Source organism: Periplaneta americana, chromosome 10 (assembly GCF_040183065.1).
Source record: "Periplaneta americana isolate PAMFEO1 chromosome 10, P.americana_PAMFEO1_priV1, whole genome shotgun sequence".
In the NCBI taxonomy this organism is placed as follows: domain Eukaryota; kingdom Metazoa; phylum Arthropoda; class Insecta; order Blattodea; family Blattidae; genus Periplaneta; species Periplaneta americana.
The window spans coordinates 67,251,509-67,270,995 of record NC_091126.1 but is presented as its reverse complement, the minus strand read 5'-3'; the positions used below and the strand labels follow the sequence as shown (position 1 = coordinate 67,270,995).

Sequence of the window (19,487 nt, the reverse complement as noted above, 5' to 3'; positions counted from 1 at the left end):
ATTTTCATGTATGTAACAAACCAAGTCCTGCCTGGGGCAAAAAATTATTAATGAACAAGGGAAATTGATGCAGCATAATTGTGTTACAGACACTTTTCTGGGACTATACAACCTGAATGATAGTGTATATAAAAGAAAACAATACAAACAGAAATTATAGAAGTTTCACTAAAAAAGGATGGCAATATGTGTCCAATATCAATACTGAAAAATTATATGCACTGTATACAATTACAACGGTAAAACTGTTGTTATTACACTGAAGTTTTCTGAGTCGTTATCGCTGCAGTAAATACTAAAATTAAGTTCGAAAATTTAAAATTTTCTTGGTAAACTTTCCATACTTGTCAGTAAGATATGATTTGTATAGTGAAAATATTCGATATCATAAGATATTTACTACTACCCACATATTTCGGATACAGGACAGTCTTTTCAAACGTAAGTATCAAATATTAAAATAATTATGTATATATTTGTTTCAAGTTGCTATTACAATAAAATAAACATTTTTTGCTGAAATCGGAAAAGCATGTAACATTTTTATCCACATATGTATAAACATTCACAATCAAACTGATGTATATCTTCGAGTAAGTCATGAATATTGTAAAGAATGTAAATTTTTAATATATTTCAAATTGTTATATGCATCACTGGAAAAATTTGGTTCAGCCCTATGCTCCGAAGAATGTTACACGGCAAAAGAAGATAAATATATACAGCATGCATTTTACATACAAATCCAGACTCTATAAACTAATACATTTAATGGTTATTGGAGGAGAAAAATTTGCTCTGGCACTGGGGTTCGAACCCAGGTCCTTGGTTCTACATACCAAGCACTCTAACCACTGAGCTACGCTGAAGTTCAATCCACAGCACCGGATCAAATCCCTCTCCTCTAGCGTTTTTTTTTTTTTTTTCTGTGGGACCAAGAAGAATTAATCTTTATGTAATACATTTAAGCTTCGTTTATACTTTTCACACTTATAGGTTATTTTCTTAAATCCAGCAAAATTCCTATGTTTTCCATATTAATTTCTTTCAGTTACACGTTTTCTATTTCAATTGTTCTTACACTTATATGATAGTATTTTAAACCCCAGGAGATGCAAAACGTCATTCATACATTCTAAAACAATTTTGCTCGACATTAGTTGTGTGAACATGTAAGAACGCGAAAATACAGTACATATTCATTGTTAAGATGCAGTCCACTATGAAATTCGTGGAAATTCGAAGCTTCCCATGTTTTATTCCACCAATCTTGTGTCCTAATGACGCTCTTACTGCTTTAAAACAGTGAAACATTTTGTAACACATCATGGTGTAAATGAACAAATTATGGAACAATTATCACAATTTGAGGGGCATGGTTTATTCCTTAGAAGTAAGCAGTTCAAATTAAATGACTTTTTGTAAAATAATCACACGTTATTAAATGAAGATCACACTGGAAGAACATGGTAAGTCAGTGTTGTAAAATTTTCTGGATGGGAGTTTGAAATAATGTAATATATCAACTACCTTTAGCTCTAAGCAGCTATGATTTTCTACAAATAATCTTACATTCTTCAAGAATATACATATTATAAATTTTAATACTGTAGTATAAACTAAAAGATGGCTTAACTGTGAAGTTCTGAACTTCTCTTGTGAAAATTCTACTACATTGACTTGACTTTGTCTCCCCATATAGACTTAAAATGCTATTTCAGGTGTTACTAATAAGGTCATTTAAATTATACATTTTCCTAATTTATGCGTTTCTTTCTTCACATTCCCATAATAACATATGAATGAAGTTTTACTGTGTGCAACTAAATTTACAATGCAAATTTTTGCCCCTTATCGAACATTTCTCACAAATAAAACACATACCCAGATAAAATACTGATTTATAGGCTTATTTTAAACCTATACTGAGCACTCACTTAGAAATATGGACTTACTTTTTTGCTGACATGATGATACAGATGTCATGAAGTGTGCTTTCAAGCGATCTGCTGTAGCATTGCCTTCTGTTATTAGTAGGTGGCTTAAGTCATTACTGAAAAATGCATTTGCACCTCCAGTGTCTGTAACTGCCAGTACTTGGATGGGTAAATTTGGAATGTTCATTGAAAATGCACTGAAATAAAATTAGTGAAACATACTTTAATTCTTCAACACACATGCACAAACATATGAAAATGTGTCAAGTGTGACAAATTGGACAAAAGAAACAACTTACATTTCTTCATAAGAATTTCATGTTACGAGCAATGAAGGAAGAACTATTAGGGGAAAATATTATTTAAAGTAATGTGTATAGATTTAAACAAATCTACTGAGAAAATTTTCCTTGGAAGTTCCACCTCACATATAAATATTCACATTATTTTAATTTCTTTCATACTATGCAAATACTATGAATTAAAACAAAGGTCGCTATTGCCCTGCAGATTTATTTAAATTTCTGTAAAATATCTCCTTTTACTGACACTGGGCCGATTGCATGAACAATATTTAGATGAAGTGCTGCCATGGTGGTCTGGTGGCTAGAGCACTGCACTTATAATCCTGCTGACTCGGGTTCGATTCCCAGCGTACCCCTGATTTATAACTTGTGTTGGGCAAGCCCACGGTCCAGGTAACTCAGAGGTTTTCTCTGGGAAGCTCCGGTTCCCCTGTGGCAACCCAACAAATCTCCATCATCAACTCATCTCACTGCAGGTGTAATGTAGACCAGCCTCCTATGGCTCACACCTGGGCAATGACTCTGTCGGTAAATTGAGTGGCTCAGTGTTAGAGTAGCCTAAACCACAATTACACTGAAAACACTTATTGACGTCTAAACCTAGACGTCGTTTTTTAAATTATATGCTCTAAATTGAAAATTATTTCTCCTTTACCATAATCTAATATTTATCTAGTACATTTACTTTGGCACATGTATAAATGATAATTTACAGTCATTCTTTGCAGAAATCAGAGGCTTAAAAATTTGGGGATTAGGCAACTTTGGCACTGAGCCACTCAGTTGGTCATATGGGTGAATGACGAGAAGTCAAGTATCCGCCATTAGTTAAATATATATATATATATATATATATATATATATATATATATATATATATATATATATATATATGGATTTCTCTCGCGTGGAAGGCATTCTGGACTCTCAAGTTCATCGTACTGGAGAGAACACTCAGCAAGAAACTCAGAATAGAAATATTGGAGACCTGCGTAACTCCTGTACTGTTATATGGGTGTCAGACATGGTCTCTCACTGCCAAACTTCGTAACAGTCTCCAAATATGCCAAAGGAAGATGCTGAGAAGGATACTAGGCTTATCACTGAGGGACAGAGTTCCAAACGAAGTGCTACAAAAGATGTCAGCAATTAAAGATCCAGCACTGCAAGCCACCAACACCAAATGGAAGTGGGGAGGGCATGTTGCAAGACTTAGAGACGGAAGATGGACGCAGAAAGTCACACTATGGGATCCCTGCATTGGCAAGAGATCACGCATAAGACCAAGAAGAAGATGGGCCAACCTCTTCAGTGAATGTGTAGGAAGCCATTGGTCAAGCAGAGCAAGAAATAGGGAAGACTGGAAAAACCTAAGAAGACAAGTGAACAGCAACTAAAACCAGTGTGACAGAAACAAGCGAACAATTACAAACAGTGCAGAATGTGAACCAAGTGAACAATTCCAAACATGTAAACATCTCTTACGCAGAGTAGCTCACCGCGTGAGACAAACAGAGCTCTCCCTCTATAGGAGGAGGCCTTTGCCCTTAATAGGACATTTTTAGGCTAATCATTTCATATATATATATTGACAATGTTTAAGGTCAATGCCTAAGTATGGCTACCATGTTGTGAAGATGATGTTTAATAGTAGACACCATCTAAAGCTGATGTTGAGCCATCAATGTTTAAGAAACCATGGAGGACACTGTTTAATCTCAATCTCATGCAAGACACGAGCTTACCAGTGTAAATTCAATGGAGCACATTAATTACTGTACAGAGTTGTTTCCGATCTCTGATAACGAATTTGAATGACGTCATGTGCGTCAGGAATCACACCGACAGCTGAATTGTGACAAGAGGTGACAGACCAGTAGTGAGTGATTTCATAATCAGAGTGCACAGTGTATCACAGTAGCAATGCCCAAGAAAATCGAGCCTTTTTGGGAGGGGTACATAACAACCCTTTCTGATGCCAAATACAGTTATGTGAGAATCATGAGAGCCTGCAAAAAAAAAAAAAAAACGTGGTTTCGTTATTTCCAAGAAAGGCATCTTGTGTGTACCTAATGAGACTGGCAAAGCTCGGATGGGATTAATTCCAGAGTGGAAAAAGCAAGCAAATCCACCCCCTGTCACAAGTTGCCGCACCCCACAAGATGATACAAATTAATTCCATTCGAGCTTTACCAATCTTATTAGGTACACAGAAGATGCCTTTCTTGGAAATAACGAAACCTCGTTTATTGCAGGCTTCTTTTATTTTCATTTAACTGTACTTGGCATTGGAAAGGGTCGTAATGTACCCCTCCCAAAAAGGCTCAATTTTCTTGGGAATTTCTGCTGTGAGTCGCCGTGCACTCTGACTATGAGATCACTCACTACTGGTTTGTCACCTTGCGCCACAGTTCAGCTGTCGTGTGACTCCTGACGCACATGATGTCATTCAAATTCGTTATCAGAGATCGGAAACAACCCTGTATATCGGTGTGTTGAGATGGGTCCAGAGATATTTATTACTAGTTCATTGGCCTCCTCTATGTCGCAATCAATCTTCTGCTTGACCGTAGTAATCCTATTGAGATATATGGAGAAGCAAAATTAGCACACTTTCACTTCTCAGAGGAAACTGCAGGGAACTTGTTGCACGATATCAGACATTTACATGAGCACGATATGAGAGGTTGCTCATTACCTATCACAATGCAGCTTCTTTTCATGTTATGGTTCTTGGAAACCAGTGCATTTTATGCAGTGAATAGTGATATCATGAATGTTAATGCATCAACTGTGTGCAGGACACACATTAATGTTTATTCCACATTTTAGTATCTCACACTGTGTGGACTAATTGTTATTCTTATGAATAAAATTGCAAAATTATTTTAACTTATCCAGTAACGTCTAGCTATCACGTGGCACGTTCTGGGGAAAAATGCTATTGAAAATATTACTTTGGAAAACGTATTATACAGTATGTCTTTTACGTGTTAAATTTTATGTTACCTTGTTAACATGTTTCGGCCTGCTATTGGCCATACAGACAGACAGACAGGCAGATCATTTCAAACACGTTACAATGAACACATCACAGCCATAACAAAATTACAAAACACTTCCACATATGCAGAACACATCAAAAATGCTAACCACACATACAGACACATTAACACAAACATGGAAATTCTACACATCCAACCAAAAAGCCAGAAACTAAACACATTAGAACAATACGAAATATACAAACACATCCAAATGAAATTCTCAACACACAACTCAATTTCAGAACACACACTCTTTGACTCCATATTACACTACACAAACACACCCCCACAGGAAACAAAACAAAAGGCGCCAAGACCAGCAACAACCAGTTCTGATGATGGCCAATAGCAGGCCGAAACATTTTAACAAGGTAACATAAAATTTAACACGTGAAAGACATATAATACTTCGGAATATGTATTATATGTCTTTCTCGTGTATAATGAAGACATATAATACGTTTTCCAAAGTGATATAGTGTTAAAAGTTGTGTAATCAAGAAGTATAATGAAAATATTAGTTATTATTTGCCATGCTGTCTTCTTCCTCTTGCCCTCAGTGGGCAATCGGTAGAGTGCTGGTCTTCTGTGCCCGAGGTTGCAGGTTCGATCCTGGCCAAGGTCGATGGCATTTAAGCGTGTTTAAATGCGAAAGGCTCATTCAGTAGATTTACTGGTATGTAAAAGAACTCCTGTGGGACAGAATTCTGGCACACCAACAATGCTGCTATAACCTCAGCAGTTGCCAGCGTCATTAAATAAAACAATATTAAAAAAATTTTTCTCTAAAGTATCATTGTTGTATGCTTTGCTCTTGACAACATCATAACTTTTCACTGTGTCTGATAACATGGTCTTTTCTTCCATTGAGAAATTCCCTACACGTTTAGCTATGATGTCTGTGTCGTAAGTCAACTGATTTACATTTGGCCCACACGTTAATGAAGAATTTTCATTTTTGACTGGCAAAGAGTCTAACGCAAGATACTCCGTACTTTCTCTTCCTAGCTGATGTCATAACTTAAACAATGTCTTGCTAAGTACCAGCTGAACATTGTTTAAGCAACGGAAATCTGTACGTAACTTAGACATTGTTTAAATAAACAGTTTCTAAGGCTTAAAATTGGTCATTTCTACAATCGACCCACTGTGTTTCCATAGAATTATCACTTTATAATACCATAATTGTAACACTTAAAAAGTCTATAAATATCAAATGCATCACACTTACTTCAAAGTTGCTAGTGAAGCTCTTCTCTTAGCTGAGTACACTAGTATGAATCCATGAACTAATTCTTCTCGGAATGCATTAGCACCATGGAAAGAAGAAATGATCACTTCTACCTTTCTCTTTGAGTCATCAAGAAAAGTTTCTAATATGATGCTACGATCTCCACTCAAAAAGCAGCACTGATGACTTAGCAATGGACCCAAAACATTTTCTACTGAATATGGGTCCCCACAAAACATACACATAATAATCCTAGAATAAAACCAAATTACAGAAATGTCAGAAATTTCTCGACATATTTAAAAAACTTAGGGTTTATCTAATACAATAAAAATGTACACACATAACACTCCTATAAAATTACTTATTTTTTAAATAAATCACTCCATGACTTAAGATTTTATTCAAAATAAAATCTTAAATTTCCTAATTTCAGAGTGATAATCAGGTCATTTGGCATGTGTGAATATTTTGCCACTTGTTTCTATTGTAACATAATTTATTTATTTATGTCTATAACAGGGCAAAGCCTTAATTACGATAGACAGTACAAATATTTGCTTAGAACAAAAAATTGGAGATAACATGAAAAGGAGATAAAATCAGATACAAATGAAAAAGGAAAAAAAAAAAAAAAAATCAGACAAATACATACTACGTAAATAAAAGACACAGATATAGATATAAATGAAAAATACAATATAAAAAAATGAAAAATAGATAGATAGATATATATATCATAACCAAAAGACTGTGGCAATGTTTTTCTGCATATCAATTTTGTTATTTTTCACTATTTTTGTCAGAAGCTAACATGTTCCCAGTGTTTGTCACGACAAAATTATTTCAGTTACAAATGAGATCATTCTTAAAACATACATTTTTTTCTTTCTTCCTCCACTTCTTTGTCAAAATTTATGAAGATACTGTAAGCAGTAAAAATTAAGAATTTCACTCTTACAACACTTCACAGCAGATTATAAAACTACAGGAGATACACAAGCTCTTAGTCTTTATATATCAAGAAATTCACCTTATGTCTGGTTCTGAGCATTCCAAAATCGACTGGTACACATTTAGGAAGACAGCTCGATGATGAATACTTTGAATGAGCTGTCCCATTGCTTCTGCAATTAAGGCCGGTGTGAAACGTTGTCCTGGTCCAACAATGTCTTCAAGTGAAACATCAATGAATGGACACTGCAAACTGAAATTGATTTTGTAAGGAAACATGAACATCAAATAGTGTGAAGTTGTTAGATGGTTCCCTCATTATTGACTTTCAAGCAGAAACAGAGAACAATTTTTTAAGAAGATCATTATTTTTCGATTTTCATCTACTTTGATAAATATATAAATTTTGTTTATTCCAGAACTGTTTAAAATATTATAAAGATGTATTTTCATTTATATCCTTTTATTTTTGTTTATTTGAATCAGGGTTTGCAGAAACAGCACATGTCACTATTTGTGGCAAAATGAGTTTATTCAAGTTTCATGGACTGTTGATATAGGGCTATCATTCCATGCAGAAACCACATATGTCAGTATAGCCGTCTCACATTTGGAGACTTGTGAAATCCTGGAAGCAAGCAGAAACAACTCATGTCAAAGATATGTGCCGACACATTGGTTCCGATTCAAGACGGCAGACATCTACGACACAAGGATACAAAAATTGATCCCACTGAATGACAAATGTCTCAATTCTGGTGATGAATACGTTGAAAAATAACTCAACAATTGCTATATCTGTTAGAACAAAACTTTTCATGAAATTTTGTTCTCTTTCTGTAAATGGCCCAGTGAAACTTATTTTATTACAGCCTTCGTAATTGCGCTCGATTGGCCACAATTTGTGTAAGCATTTTTTTTAACATTATTAAAATGATGGAAGAAAGAAGATTAATTTTTTTATCTTCACCCATGACAATGCTTGCTTGTAAGTACAAAGAAGAATACCATATTTATCTTCTTCATTAGTATATCCAGAAAAAATCGTGCCAATTCAAAGAGAGAAGCTTGACGATATATGCAAACTAATGCATTACACACCACACGAATATCAAGAATTTTATAACAACATACTTCAGTGTCCTATTGTGGAAAAATAAGTTCATTTATATGCTGAACTTAAGTATTAAGTACACAGTAGGCCTATGCATATATTATATCCCTAAATTGACAAATAAACTTTAGTTGAACTGATATTATTATACTACAATTTTGATTCTTTGCAGAAACAGCACATGTCAAGTTAATATATATTGATTTATTTCATTAACAATTCATTAGATTCCAATACATTTGGTATAAAACGATACATCTCTTAGGTTTCTGTCTGAAGAAGCCAGTACTATAACCAATGATGTGGTCTACCACCAGTAATACAGTTTTTTGTCTCTACTGAAAAATTTAGTTTTCATGACGTGCTGTTTCTGCAACCATAGATTCATTTAATATCTATGTTTATGTATTTTACAATTTTATAGGCCATTTGTTATCTCGAGAAACAAAATGCAATCGTGCACCGTAGCTCATAGTAAGAACCTTATGGTGGGAATAAGCAAGCTAGCTAGCTTGCAAGTCAAAACGTAGTGAAGGAGGGAAGCTTCTCAGTTCACCTTTTCCTTCCACTCATGCACAGGTAAGTTTCACGAGACACTGAATGGCCTATACAAGTTAAAACTCAAGCAAGAAAAAGATATTTATTAACAAGAAGTACAACAGAGTTGTTTTCGTCAAAAATGATTTAATATTTACATGGACGATATAGGCAGAACTAAATAATGGAGGAATTCAAATTACCAGAATGAACAAATTTTCAACTCATTTGAGCAAGGTTGAACTCTCAGAGCTAATATATATTGTATTTTACTGTTTTTATTACGTGATCCATCACAGGATTCGTTTCACATGAAGTGTGGAAAATTGCACTTACCTGTCAGATAAACTCTGTCCTTCCTCACGAAGTCTTAAGACTTCACTTTCATCGACAGATGGATCAGGAAGGAACAAGATTACAATAGGCAGTCCTTGAAAAGGCAGTCTGTCATCTTGTTCCAAATTGGATAGCAATGTTTTCTCAAGGCTATCTCTTATATACTCAAACGTTTCTGGATTTGAATATACACAAAAGCAGCCTGTAAATAAATGGAAGCCGAGACTCAAAACTAGCATCAAAAACTAAATTTAATTAGTTTGTAAACATAATTTTCACATTTTTGTCTACATTAGAAAAGTTCTCATTTAATACATCTTTAGATATTCATTTCTTAAAGTAAATAGCATGTAATTTTTCCTTTCACTAAAAATTAGTAATATGCAATGTATAAATGAGGATCTGGGTGCAACAAGAGCGTTATTGCATAGACAGCTGTTCCTAAATATTATACATTACAAAATATCTAATTATATTAATATATAACCACTTAACATAAGATAATTAATACCAAATGTAAAGATTTTGTTACTAACAATTTTAAAATTTCTAACTAAATTTTCTCAAAAAGCAGTTTGTTACATTAATGCTGTTATTGCATCCAGCTCCTGAATTATGATAAGATGAACACTGTGCAAGCCTATGACATTGCAGACGAGATTTTCATCAAGAAAGAGAGAATAATCAATTTAATCGAGTTAATATCGAAATATTCCCATGATAACATTCTGCATTGGAAATAAATGAATTAAGCAATTGCTGTTTCAAAATTATTTCAGGTTTTGGAAGAGGCCACGAGTACAAAGCTTTCAACACAAGAATTTTTGTCTAGAATAGTCACAAAATTTATTGGCACATCTAGAGTGTGAATGAAAGAGTATCATATGATCGAGTGCTTCTTGCATTGCAACAGGCAGCATGCTGTGCAAGTCTGAATTTATAATTTCATGAAGTCTGGTTGAGTTATTGTTGTCTTATCCTTAATATATTACAATAAAATAAACCACATACAGAGTGAACCAGCCAGGGCTAGAATCCTAACCGCACTCACGGTGGCTGATTCATACGTAACGATGCTAGCATATGCAGAGGATTCCTACCACGCTTTTACAGTTAGTATTGCGTAATGATGTACTTACCGAATTCACAATTCATATTCGAAATGACGTCCTTGTGATATTTGCCAAGCTGCACATCTCCTGAAGACATGTCCAGCAACTCACTGCAGTTCGTTCTCCGAAATGGCTCGAATTTCGTGCTGGATATTTTGAGTTCCTCATGTGAATGTGGGTTATTTGCGTAAACTTGAAATAACTGTACAACGTTTCGTCTTCAATCAGCTCATTAAAAAATGGATGGAGTATGAACTGTGTCTATCTTTGTGCACGGATTGTTTCCTCAAAGAAAATGGGACCAATCAGTCTTCATCGACTCAATGCACACCATACCCCTATTTTTATGTCATATAGCGGTTATTCGTGAAAAAGGTGTGGATTTTCACTGTCCCAGTAACGACTGTTTTGAGTGTTCACGTAACTACTGAGGTGGAACCATGCTTTGTCACTATAAAAAATTAAGGTGGGGTCAAGTAGTCCATCATACACCGACTGTTGGAACTACATGCAAAACCTAAGTCTGCTCTGATAATTGGGTTCTGTTAAACTCTGAACTATATGAATTTTGTAAGGTTTTAATTTTAATTGTTTCGTACCTCTTATCACTGAAGACTGTGACACCCCTACCTGTTGAGCTACATGGCGGGATGATGTCGTAGTACTTCTCTCTAGTCGATGGCCAATTTCATCTAACATCTCCTCAGTGAGAACATGCTTCACACATGTTTGTTTCTTATCCAATACTGATCCAGTTGTAAGAAATTTCTTCACTACATTGTAAAACATTGCCTTAGAAGGCTTTGGCGAATCAGGTAATGATTGACGGAAGTTTGTTACAATTGTTCTCCAAGATTCGTATTTAACAAAGTTGTCGTAAAAATTAAACACTCGTTGTTCAAGCCTGTATTTCATAATGGACACAATACAGCACTCTAAATGTACAGTAGACAGCTGCAGCCTCACTCTGTGAACGTGTTTACGTAACTAAACACGAAATGTACACGAGCAAGATGTCTGATCACTGTGATGGCGCAGCAGTTACTATGCATACGACTTTTAGCTGATACTGGTCTAGCCCAGGCTGACTCACTCTGCATTTTACTTAGTCATATTTACTAACCATTTGGCAAAAAGTCCGTCCCTTTAAAAGAATTTTCTGGCAAACTGACATCACCATCAATTATTCTGTAGTCAAGTGTGTAGAGGTGACAGTCTAGTTCATACTCGTCTTCATCACACTGAACCTGAAAATATTTAATGAACACTCAGTATCAAGTATCAAATTATTTCCTTCTTCAAGAGGACAGCATTCTAATTTTACAACCCCACAAATAAAACATTTTGTGCTCATACACAAAAAGATTTCATAATTATTTTCATATATAATGATCTTACAAAATTAATAAAAATAAATTTTCATTCCTCTTGACAATAAGCTTGCTATCAAGGATCTCATTCTTTTCTGTGATATCTAACATATGCATAGAAATACAGCTATTTAAATTGAATTGACACTGACATGTCTAAAAAATACACCCATATATTTCGTTTCTAACAGTAATTTTCTTTACGAAATGGATTTCTTAGGATACATTTTTTCGATATTTCTGTTATTAATTAACTTCACCACGTAATAAACACAGGGATGGGCAGAATGAATAGCCTCACTTGAGTCATGTAGTCAGTATCTAAGGTTGTGCAGAATAACTATATGGGCTGGAGAGGGGAATGACTGCCATTAGTAAGTATGGCATTTCGGTCTGTACAGCACCATGCTTTCACTGTTTCAAAAATAATGATTCTCCCATCAGAGTGCAAAGAATCTTTCGTCACCATTTTGGGCTGGGACGTCACAAGAAAGTTCCTAATCAATGAATGACCGTAAGATGGGTAGAACAATTCTGTACCACTGCATGCTGTCTTAAGAGGTTAGGTACAGCTTACAGCAGTAAAATTTTTGGAAATATTTAACATTTTTTTCCTCCATTACTGTATCTTGTACAATAATGAAAATTGGTATGTGTAAAACACTGTTCTTCTGCTATATGAAAAAAAAAAATAGTTTTACGATTTGAAAAAATTATTCACATTTTTTTTTAAATTCAGTTCACTGTGCAGTGATGAGGCATTTCCCACGTAACTCAAAAACTATCCAACATTCTGTGATGAAATTTTTTGTGTGTATTTATGCATGTCATATCTACAATATGATGCAAGATCACTTCTCTACCTTTGATAGATTGTCTGATAAAAAATAAATTCATTTAAAAAAATGGTCATTTTCATCTAACACAAAATAAAAAAAATATTATTTATTAAGGAATGTAGTTGAAAGAGCATGATATTGTCAACATGAATTTCAGGAATAAAATAAGAGAGAGAGAGAGAACATGAAAAAGTTAACAAGTTTATGAGGTATGAGGGAAAACGCTTCATCACTGCACAGTGAACTGCAACCATTTTGAATTAAAAAAAAAAAACATAAATAATTTTTTTTAAATCGTAAAAATATTTTTTTTTTATGTAGCAGAAGGACAGTGTTTTACACATACCAATTTTCATTATTGTACAAGATACAGTAATGGAGGAAAAAATGTTGAATATTTCCAAAAATTTTACTGCTGTAAGCTGTACCTAATCCCTTAATGGAAAAAGCACAGGACATCCAAGGATACAGTGCAGACCCCTGCATGAGAGGGGGAGGTCCGCCAAGCATTCATCTGATGGCCTCAGCATTCCACTGCCAGGTATGCCTTGATGCTAGGAATGTCTTTCCAGAGCTCTCTAACCCAATCTAACCCAGATATAGTCCACCGCTGTGGAGTAACAGCATATCTGACCGTGAAACAAGCGGGCACAGGTTACAATCCTGGTTCGGGTTGTTTTCCGTAGTTTTCCCTCAACCAATTGAATCAGAATTGCTGGATAACTTTCGGCGTTGAATCTCGGACTCGTTTCGCCATCATTAATGCACGTATCATCAACATCCATACAATAGCCTGGGTTAAGTTCATAGTGCAACGTGCTGTACTTGTACAAGAGCATGGCCATTTGGCTATCCACTCACTCACAGAATAGGAGTCATAAGCACAGTAAGCCTCAAGCTGCAGTGCAAGCCTTCGGGTCCCTCCTCCTTAAAAGAAGAAAAAGAAAAACCAGACATGGTTTCAACAAGATGGGATAACAGCTCATATGGCTGGCCAATCCACGGCTGTCTTGCAGCTTGTTTTTCGCAGCCAATTGATTTCTGAATTTGGAGACATCAATTGGCCAGTATGGTCGCCAGATCGGACCACCCTTGACTTCTTCTTGTGGGGGTATCTGTAAAGTCGAGTGTTTGCTACATGCCTCCAACATTGGCTGGTCTTAAGGGCTGGATACAAGAAGGTGTGTAGAAAATGCTTCTGAACAGCGAAATCGTGTGATGCAAGCTTTCATTTGCCACTTTGAGGAATGTGTTCAACATAATGGTGACCATCTACCCTGCATCACATTGAAGGGAAAGTAATTGTGATCTGTGGTGACAAAATGGCATATATTTACCTATGTTTTCATGATATTCTTAAATAAATTCCTCTATTACATACAATATGCTGCTTTGTTTATATCCTACAAATTGTTCTGCCCAACCCTGTGTAATACTTTTCATATACCCTATTGTTATCTGTCAAGGTCTTATTCTCTTAACCATGTTTCCCTTTCCCCAATTCAACTGTTGCACACCAGTCGATTACTGGACACGTTAAATTTTTAATGGTGAGAATGTAACACGATGATGAATATGCAGTTTCCCTATTCCAGTACAGATACAAGGAGAAACAAAATTGGATGTAGAAACAGAATGATTCAGATGTTTCTTTGTTAAATTGTATATTATTAAACTGTACTTGGAATTTCACTTGCATTTGAAAGGTTAAACACATATTCGAAAACATACCCGGATTTCACTTGCTAATTCCTCTGCCAGACCATCAATGCCTAAAATAACTAAATTTAACTGATTATTGTCAGAATTCAACCGCCACTGGCTGCTGTGATTCCATGATGATGGTCTGAAATAAAAAACAACAATATGAAGTGATATATTATTCTAAATTTGCGTGTAAAAAACAAATCTCGTTCATAAAAGCATATCGACATATTTACCAAAAAAATATATTATTTAATTTTCTAATTAAGTGGGTTTTCTCTTTTCCATTTCTCCAGTTAAAAGTGGTATTATTTCATGTCAATTTCTGTAAAGAATTAAACATTCTAGAACTCAATCTCGAACTTGTGTTCTTATCTAGTATTATGTTTCAATATGATATAATACATACAGTCCGACAGTTTGTATTGATTAGTATGGTGACAGTGTAGAATGAAATTAAAGTGGTGGAAACTGTACAATGCCTAGGCAATGTGATCAACAAAGCATGCAGTTTTCTTAAACATGGATATCTGGTCAGCTAAAATACGCACGTATGTACAGTTCCACAAACAAAAATGGCCTACCTGAATTTTCTTAAACCAGATTTAACACACCGCACATGCTCAGTGTTCCAAACCAGTGATACACACGAGATCGCTTTGTCAGTTATAGAAATTCATTTTATGTCTATTGTTGTCTAACTCAAAAAGCATTTGAAAAGATGCAATGGAAATTGATTTCTTCTTAATAGTAGATGAATATTTAAAAATCATGCAGTAAAACAGAATAATGGTAAAATAAATAATTAACCTGCATAATTGATTTAAAAACAACTCTTTCCTCAACAGTATATAAACACTGAACTTTGTAGTCTGCCAGCAGACATGCTAGCGCAGAGGTTTTGGAATGCTTGTGATGAACTGTCATAATTGGGATTTTTGTACTGTATTGTTCCAGGGCCAGGTATCAAACTCGGGACTTTGGCTGAACATGCCAATGCTCTACCAACTGAGCTACCCAGAAACTTTACAGACCCCGGCTCAATTATTCCCCTTATATCCACATATCTCAAGTGGATTGACAGAATGTCAGAGCCCAGCACTGAGTGCACAATTTGTGTGACTTAAATTTGTGGTTTTCTGTTAACGAACAGTAAACGTGTAGTAAACAAATCTAGCTTTCAAGTACAGCTTCCTGTAAAGCTGACTTAAAGCTTTGAGCTTTACAGGGAGCTATACCTGAAAGCCGGATTTGTATAATACACGTTTACTGCAGCAGTCGATGAAGATGTTTAATTGATTGGTAATATGCTGTGTCACATTCCATAAAATATCCTCAAATAACATCCTGCGATGTTGAGCAGTCTTTCTCCCGAAACAAGTCAATGCTGAATGAAAATAGAAGATAGTTTTTATTTGAAAACTTTAAAAATGTATGTGATTTATTATTGTAATGTTTTGCGACCGTCCATCATGAGAAAACATTTCTTTCATTTTTTGTAGTGTCGAGTGTTATCTCTTGTTTGACTAAATAAATTTAAAAAATTAGTTAATAGAGATTAATATTATTATTTATTAATGTGTTAGGTTTTTAAAGTATTCATAAAATTTTAATTTGAACAATGGTAAGATTTTGAAAATGTGTCCAAAACTTTTGTTTTTAGGTCATATTATTAGTCATGTTTTCACAATTTTTTAGGTCACAAAGGCATGCATATTCTAACATTTTTAGGTCATAAACATCCAGGCCCTAGTTATTATTATTATTATTATTATTATTATTTTTACCTGTGTGCTCTTGTACGTAGTATTCTCTCGATGAGTGCATCCATGCAGTTAGGAAAAGCTGGACAGTGCTCTCTTATTGGACAATGTACAAATCCCAAATGTTGAAACAGCATTAACTTTCTATCTTGATCTATTCTGTCCAATGCTTTGTACCTGGCAAAAAGAAAGATTTATATAAAAGTCATAACTGAGACAAATTAATAATTTATTTACTCTGGTGGAGTTAAGGCCATCAGGCCTTCTTTTTCACACCACCAGAAATGCAATACAACTACAAGAAAACTATACTTACATCATGATGCAATTATATATTATTTAAATATTTAATGTTCTTAAATACTACTTATATTTATATTTTGCAGTGAAGTGTTGTTAGTTTTCATTTCTGAACACTTGACAGCTACTCTTTTTCAATCAGGGGCGTATTTTGCGGACTACCGGGAAATTACAATTACTACCAAGGAAATTACAAAAGAAAAAGTTTATAATATAACTTAATGTAATAATTTTGTATTATTAGTTTTACCACAGTAATTAAAATTAAAGTAATTGTTACATTTATATGCGCTCTCTGCTCTCGAAAAGAAACAAGTTGTCAAGGCGGCATCGCTGGAGAAACTGCTTGCTACGTGAGGTAGCCTGTGACCGTACCATGCACGCTGTCCTTCGCACAACTGCCCGTCCCCCTGCTCTCTTCTGTTTCCATCGTGCAATGTAGGCCGGGTGAGTTGCAGCTCTCGTGATCGGTTTCTTCGCAGGCGCGAAGCAACAATACGCTTAGCACGCTAGCTCATGAATGTAATTGTGTTCTTGCAGTGCAGTATTTTAAATTTGTGATTTGTTCGAGTGTCTAAGAGTTATATTAATTGTGAATTATTAAGTTTTTAATTTCCCAATTAAGTAATATTGTGAAAAATGTGGCAGAATAAGTTTCTGGAGAGGTTTGTGTTGAAAATGACTGTGTAATAGAAGGTTTATTAAAAGTGCCTTTTAACCGTCGTACATACAACGAGGAAGTTGAAATTGTGAAAATGAAAAGACCAACTCCTGAGTTAAATTTGTGCATGGACGTAAAAGAAAAACAGCGTGAGTACACACGCCATTTCACTTCAACATCATATGGTAAGTGGAATTGGTTGTGTGGTACTTCTAAACTGTCTAAACTATTTTCCTGGCCATGTTTGTTATTTATCCGCGAAACTAATGTGTGGTCAAAAGAGGGTTTTCTAATATCAACTCCCTTCGAACGGCAGTCCTAAAACACGACAAATCAAAAGCTCATATTTGTAGTAGCATGAACTTTGCAAACTTTGGGTAGACAAGAATTGATTTACAGCTAGATAAGCAAAAAGCTCTACATATCAACCAACACAATGCTCCTGTGGAAAAAAAATCGGGAGATTTTACTGCGTCTTATTAACGCAGTCTGCTTTCTAGGAAAACAAGAATTGGCTTTTCGGGATCATAATGAGAGTGTGGAATCAGACAATAGAGGAAATTATATTGAATATTTAAGTTCCTTAAGTGAATTTGACCATTTACTGGCCAATCATCTTGAGAGTTCAACAGTATTTCATGGTACTTCTCCCGCAATTCATAATGACTTAATATTTGCTATAAGTGGGGTTATGATAAAGAACATAAAATCTGAAATAGAAGAAGCACCTTTTGCGGCCATTGTTGTTGATGAAACAAGTGTCTGCTCTAATCAGAGTCAATTGTCCACTGTTTTAAGATACGTCGACAGTACTGCCAATGTTCAAGAACGGTTTATAGGATTCACAAATGTCAGTTCGGGCAAAACTGCTGCTGCTTGGTTTCAGCATGTGGAAGGTGTTATAGCAGAATACAATGTCGGCAATAAGTTAATTGCACAGACATACGATGGTGCTTCAGTTATGGCGGGAAATATTAATGGCTTAAAAAAAAAGTTCAAGGAAAGTATCCTCAAGCACTATTTGTCCATTGTTACAACCATGTTCTCAATTTAGTTTTGCAACAAACTACTTCATCCATTCCAGAATGCCGCATTTTTTTTCAAAACACTGTCGGGTTTAGCTGCATTTTTCTCATCATCTCCTAAAAGATCAGAAAAACTCAAGAATTTATGAAAAAGAAACTCCCAAAAGTAGCACCAACTAGATGCAATTTTACATCTCGGCTTGCAAATATAGTAAAGGAATACAGAGAACAACTGACTGCTTTCTTTGAAAATATCATTTGTAATGACTCTGAAGGAAACTGGGTTGATGATGTAATTGTGCAGGCTCAAGGATATTTGTATTTTTTTTCACACAGTCTATGCGTCTATGTTAGAGTGTTCGCACATACAGATGTGCTCTACAATATTCTTCAGACAAAATGTCTAGACATAGCATAATGCTTGCAAGAGGTATCAAAGTTAAAAAATACTATATTCGAGTTCAGACGTAGTGGGTTTCCGTCCATATGGAGTAATATGGAAAATGAAAATTCTTCAGCCAATACAATGGAACCACCATTAAAGCGAAGAAAAGGAGATGAAGAATTGAAATACAGGCAGCTGTACTACAGCATACTAGATCGTATGCACATGGACATTACTGACAGATTTTCTGATTATGGAAAGCTACAGTTCACATATCCTCTAGATTCTCAAAAATTTTCTGCTTATAGAGAAAACTTCCCGAATGAGGCACTAAACAAATTATTTCAGTCCTATAACAGTCACTTTGATTAAGTACGTTTGAAAAATGAATTAAGTGTAATATATTCAGCAGAAGTCTTTGATTTTTCGAACAAACCTATCCATGAAATATTATCTGCCATATATGAAAACCAGCTGAACCAAGTTATTCCTGAAGTCCTTAAATTGGCAACATTAATTGTGACAATACCAGCTATGTCAGCATCAGTAGAAAGAACATTTTCTGCGTTGAAGAGAATAAAATCCTACTGTAGACCAACTCATACACAAGAACGTTTATCCGGCTTGGCACTGATGTCCATTGAAAAGTCATTTCTACAGAAACTTCGCAAGCAGCCCAACTGTAATTTCAATGACGAAGTCATCAAAGTATTTTCGTCCCAATCAAGACGTCTGGAATTCATATATAAATAGGTAAGGAATTTTATTATAGGGACTTCAAAATATATTTTGTGTAATAATACAGTAGGGTCAGTGGTAGCCCAGGCCCTTAAACCAGTATACGCTACTGTTTTCAATGTATATACC

General features: G+C 35.0%; 1 protein-coding gene across 3 annotated transcripts in view; it reads right to left on the bottom strand.

The window, feature by feature from the left end:
- Positions 1 to 19,487, bottom strand: part of RhoGAPp190 (Rho GTPase-activating protein 190) — a 74,687-nt gene that overhangs the window by 18,247 nt on the left and 36,953 nt on the right. For all 3 annotated transcript variants that reach the window (XM_069837658.1, XM_069837655.1, XM_069837656.1), the window contains exons 9-15: positions 16,274 to 16,426; positions 14,514 to 14,628; positions 11,697 to 11,820; positions 9,462 to 9,663; positions 7,554 to 7,727; positions 6,521 to 6,772; positions 1,956 to 2,134 (exon numbers count right to left, since the gene is read on the bottom strand). In XM_069837658.1, the coding sequence (XP_069693759.1) occupies positions 1,956 to 2,134; positions 6,521 to 6,772; positions 7,554 to 7,727; positions 9,462 to 9,663; positions 11,697 to 11,820; positions 14,514 to 14,628; positions 16,274 to 16,426 (1,199 nt within the window). The remainder of the gene's footprint in view (positions 1 to 1,955; positions 2,135 to 6,520; positions 6,773 to 7,553; positions 7,728 to 9,461; positions 9,664 to 11,696; positions 11,821 to 14,513; positions 14,629 to 16,273; positions 16,427 to 19,487) is intronic.